This window comes from Fulmarus glacialis, unplaced genomic scaffold, assembly GCF_000690835.1.
Source record: "Fulmarus glacialis isolate BGI_N327 unplaced genomic scaffold, ASM69083v1 scaffold36576, whole genome shotgun sequence".
Lineage (NCBI taxonomy): Eukaryota > Metazoa > Chordata > Aves > Procellariiformes > Procellariidae > Fulmarus > Fulmarus glacialis.
Genome location: NW_009218121.1, coordinates 1 through 5,685, shown reverse-complemented (window position 1 = coordinate 5,685; position 5,685 = coordinate 1). Strand labels below are relative to the sequence as shown.

At 35.3% G+C, this 5,685-nt stretch overlaps 1 protein-coding gene across 1 annotated transcript; it reads right to left on the bottom strand.

The window, feature by feature from the left end:
- Nucleotides 1-315: 315 nt before the first annotated feature.
- Nucleotides 316-5,242, bottom strand: LOC104078340 (eukaryotic translation initiation factor 1A, Y-chromosomal; the record flags this gene model as incomplete). The annotated part of the gene is made up of 4 exons (XM_009579944.1): nucleotides 316-1,688; nucleotides 3,951-4,042; nucleotides 4,150-4,231; nucleotides 5,192-5,242. Coding segments are annotated over 4 exons (231 nt in total), but the record flags the coding sequence as incomplete, so codon positions are not given.
- Nucleotides 5,243-5,685: the final 443 nt, after the last annotated feature.

Sequence of the window (5,685 nt, the reverse complement as noted above, 5' to 3'; positions counted from 1 at the left end):
CTTATAGGCATACAAAACCAGTAAATTCATACACTTTAAGATGAGTGGAGTAAGAATGCTGTATTGGTAGTATCTTTTCCCAACATTTAGCAAGTTTTTACAATAAATATTTAAAACCCATGAAACATTTGGCAACATTACTTAATACTAAGAAAATGTTATCCCTAGAATAAGATACCAGATCCACATAAGGAAAATAGACACTACAATGAAAGAAAAAAGTAAAAGAGAAGACATTTTCGCAAAAGCTCTGGAAGTTCAAATCTAGCACAGAACTCCTCCTTAAAGATCATGTAAAGCAATGAGGCCACTCCATATTTAAAGCCATTTTGGTTTTATCTATTGGGGTAGTCACTTTACATCATACCAAAAAGACTGTATAACGAATACAAGTGTCAAGAATCAGATTTTTATGGCACAAAAGGAAGTTTTCCATTAACCTGCTTTCAGAGTTGTTAAATACATAATTGAAGACAAAGAAACTAAGGCTACCACAAAATAATATTTGCATGATGATGTTAGTCTTTATTCAGCTTCTTAACTGACTCCTCCAGTCTGAAGATGGAGAAGAATCTTTCCGTTAGTTTGTTTCAGTGATTTATTCTGGATGGAAAGATTCTTTTCCTACGTTTGACACAGATTTATTTCCTCATTTATATTGTTACTCAAAGTTCACATAAGCTTTAATGTTGTACCTTACAATGTATGGAATTTAAGATTAAAATAAAACTCTACTCTTAACATAACCTTTTCTATAATGTAAAAATATTCTACATGTTTAACATATCAAGAATGTTAAGCATTCACTTTGGGGAAAAACTATTTTATGCTTTTTTCAGTACAAACCCAACTGTTAATGTTTCGGATTAATGTATCCCTGTTAAGTTGGGTGCCACCCAGTGTTCATCTTCTGCAACTACAGCGTGACTACTGTACTTACAACACAGAAGAGCTACGCGTACAAGACAGTTTTTAACAACTGCAAATTTGAGATGCTGCTTATTTTTTATCTTTACTTCTCCCCTACCCCTCCACTGTGGCAAATTTACATCTTTGAAATAATGAGTGTTTTTAATTATCAAAATCAGTATAAAAATAGCAGCATGCTACTAGACATGAAAAGCAGATTCATCATGCATTATGAATTTAAATGCAGATTTCTGCCTTCCTTTTATATTATCAAAATCTTTTTAAAGTTAACATCAAGGCAAGGGGTATAAGGACAGACACTGCATAGTATGATTTGATACTAATCTGAACTGGGTATTTGTATTTAATCAAAATCCATGGTAATTACAGGGTAAACAATTTTTATTTCAAAATACAAGTTTAACTGGAATTGTAGTGATGAAAGCAGAAGAGGGAAAAATGCAGTCTTTTACAGCCCATGTCACTGTATCTCACTTACATCCAGAGGTAAAAGCTCTAATTGGTGAACAGACAAAATATTTGTGGCATTTCATTGAACCTTTGTGATAATCCAGCATTATCCATTTCTAAAGAAATATAAATACTTTAAAACAAACATTGAAAATAAATCCTTTTGATGTAACAAACTACACTCTTTACCGAGAATTTTCAGTCTTCTTAAAAGAAAGGGACTTCACCCAAAAAATAATCGAAATATCAATGTAGAACAATCCTTGGAGAAAAAAAGTCGGAATGTAAACCTCTGTTCCAAATTAGATCTGAAAAGCAAAAACACCACACCACATACTTAATTCACATGCATTTTTCATCAAGCAACTCTGTCTTTAAACTATTTTCATGGTTCAACAGGAGACTTCCTGAACTCAGTACAGTACTGTTTTTGCCTCAGCTCATGTCCTGTTTTCTTAACATGTGAACAACTACTCTCCTCTGATGTCCCCACCACTGTTATGATACTATAGTTATGCAGGTGAGCAATTCTGCCAATATAATCACACATAAATAGTACAGACATAAATTAGCCCACGATTCTCAAAAACGAAAGCAAAACTGAGTTTAAGGGTAACTTCCCTAAGTACTGACTATCCAAATTCATTTGGTGGCAAAATGAACAGTTTTCTAACCGTTCTTCCGACATAAACAACAAAGGAAAGGTTCCACCAAGTCTTTCACGTTAACTATGACCTTGTGTCCTGGTTTCAGCTGGGATGGAGTTGATTTTCTTCCTATTAACTGGTACAGCGCTCCATCCCAGCTGAAACCAGGACACCTTGGAAGCCGCACTTCATTCTAGGTAGACTATGATGATCCTCAGAGAGGTTATTCACATTTTATCTCTTTATGTCTTTTCCTTTCATAAAGCATGATATTGATATTATATCGCATAGCTAACAGAAGCTTAAAAACAATCATAGCTGCTCATCCATTATCCCAAACAAAGATCCATTAGTTTGCAAATTTTATTCTTCCAATATTCCTACAGCTACTTATCACTTTGACGTCTTACAATAGCTTCATTATTAAAAGCATGCAGTACTAGAAAGTGTTCCTAGCTTCAGTAAGCTAAATCTTCAGTAAGCTCAACTACTGACAGGTCCAAAGTGCAATTTTCAAAAATCTGAAGAAAAATTCATCAAGATTTTGGTATTTTTAAAGTATTTGATCTAATGCATCATGCATTAAGAACCTCAAAAAAGTCAAAATAATGTAAGCATTTAAAGAGAATTAGTCACATTACCAACTCAGAGAGAGAGAGGACTAAAAAGATGAAGAATTAAAACATAGTAATATACTTAGAACACTCTATCCGATTAAGTTAACTCACTGGCTCAGTAAGTTACTACTTATCCTCTCAGCCAGCTGACCCTGCACACATTCATCTCTCAACTGCAAAATGAAGTGCATCATCTTAGAAAACATTTCACAGCAGATTCTATTTCTGCAATTTACTATATAATGTGAATTACAACAATTTTAGTACTACAATTTAAGAGTGTGCATGGTCAGTTACTACGGTTTAGTGATAAGCAGTAACCCAACTGATTGTGACAATCTGTAAATTCAGGATTACGGTTAACTTTAGTAACTACTAAGATGCAGCTTTTTATGATTTTTATGTAAAGAAAAATGGAGACTTGAAGTCTTTGTTTTTTTAAAAACACAAATCCCTCAATTATTTCTGTAGTTATTATTAGATAGTGAGGTTGTTAAAACTACAGAGGAATCAGAAAGGTGAAACCCACACGTGTTCATGCAATTCCCCAGAACACCGACATAACCCGTGACCTGTTCCAGCAGTTGCCGGCCAATTAGTTTGCATCAGCAGCTTATGGCTCGCCCTGCCTGGGCTGAAGGGGCCACAGCTGCCCTACGTGACACAGGAGCCGACCCACCAGTCTTTGTGCCCGCTCCCCAAGAGGTTTTTCTAGCCTACTGTGCAGGGGACGCAAAGAAATCCTACTGGTCTGCTAAACCTTCCGGTATCATCTACTTTGCTTTCCACCATGAGCTTGTTGTAAGTAGCTTACACTTCAGAGAGCAGTACTGAGGGGCTACATTCAGTTCCTTCGATATCAACATACCCAGCTACATCCATATATGTAGCTGTCGACTCACGTAACTGCAACTCCTCGTGCACACACACACACATATATATATATGTACACACAATCATTTGAATGGACACTGCTATGTAACTCTAGGTCTTTGGGGTCAAATGACTGATTTTCTTTTAGTTATCTTAAGGATAATGAGAAGACTGCTCTCCATGTATGTTTCAATAGTATGACACTAAGCATACTATTTGCTTAGAGGTCAGCTAGGGGATGACTGTAGGACAGAAGAGAGAACAGAAAGCTGCCATGCATACGTCCACACCACTTTCTGAAGCAGTCCCTGAGAAGGTGAGCTATTCTGAACATCAATGTATTATTTTACTTGCTCTAAAACAAGGAAAACCAGCTTATTGCCAAAGATGACAGTTTCAAGCATATGATACAAAACATATGTTTACTACTTACGTCATCAATATCTTCATCATCATCTCCAATATCATCAAACTGGATTTCATCATCATCTCCAGGACCAAATGTGTCTGTTTCATTGATTTTAGCTAAAAAGGAATTTAGAGAAGTTAAGGAGTGCACTCACACCAAGTCAAGATAGATTGAAAATTCTTGTCCAATACAAACTTCCAATTGGAAGTGAAAAGATTCTTACCATGTTCTGGAAGCTCTCCATATGCTTTCAGACTTCTGGCTTCATCTGCATTGTACTTTAGAATAACATCAGCCTTGTTATCCTAAATAAGAATTTATTAGAATTTATTAGTCATCTATGAAGAAAAAAACCTCCCTATTAACCTTGGCAGACTAGTAACACCTATATTATTTACAGAAGAATATCTTGTTCCTCCTTTCCCTCCAGTTCCTTTAAACGTGAAGTAAAAAATGCTCATTTGTAGAATATCTTCATATCTTCTAGGTGATAACGTAATTTTTTCATATTATAAGTAATTTGAGAAGTTCAGTTTCATGCCTTTGAAATTACTCTTTCTTCAGAGAACACACATAGCGAGGTGTTTGGTGGTAAGTCAGAAAGTGTCAAAACTTCCTAGTTTTAAGTAGCTTAATATACACAGTAAATGACAGTATCTTAAATGCTTTACAACTCTTAATGTACATTTCAGAAGCAGAATCTATCTTCAAACAACTGATGACACAACAATAACATTCATGAAAAAGCATTCACCCAATGAAAATTTGACAACTGTTTTCCATTAACCTTTACATTAGGTAAAATTATGCTACTCCATTTTTGGAAATTTAAGTAGAAACTAATCACTGATCAATTGGCCTTTTAAGGTAAAAGCCTAAATATCAAGGCTCCAAAATTCTGATTACCAAAAATTCTCATGATCACAATAAAATGTTTGGTGCTTGGCTCAATCTCCCTTGTACCACAGGATCCAAGCATTAAGCAGCTACACCTGGAAAAAAAAGGTCAGGTGTGATGCCAATAAGCACCTTCACTCACAAAGTCTCAGGCTGCAATTTAGAAGAACAAGTTGAACCAGGATTTGTCATCTACTCATGAAAATCTTTCTGTAATACAAGGAAACTAAGAGCCATGATTTAGCATAACTAAATACAACTTCAAAGAAAGTTAGATGGTCATTTCCTCATGATACCTGCTGCAATTTAACATTAAATAAAGCTGTTTGTAAGATATTCTTCATTGGCAAATTACACTGAATTTTTACCTGGTAGTCTCTTAAGCCAACCAATATAATATCAGATGTATTTATCCAAACCTGAAAGAGAAAACGTATGTTATATTGCAGGAATTCAACTTTTGTTGTGTAACACAAGAGTCAAACAGCACATTTAGGTTTACTGAGAGACATGAAACATTTTACTACAGCCACCATTTTCACTTTCTAACCAGTAAACCAGAAATACCCAATTTCGTTCTTTAACAGCAAAACCAAGGTCATTAATACTCACAGATATATTATTTCACATGTTACGGCGCTATTACTAAGGTAAATCAAACTTCTTTGAAGAGCTTCTAGCCAACAAGGTGGTTATTAAGTCATAACTTCTGAGAAAACAGAAATAATGCATCAAGGCACTCTCTGAACTGAGCTCCACAAGGGCAAAAATGAAAGAAAAACCTGATGAAGGGAATGATGGACAAGCACAGTGAAGAGTACAAGTCGAGTTGTGGTCGAGTGCTTGTGGGTAAGGACGAGGG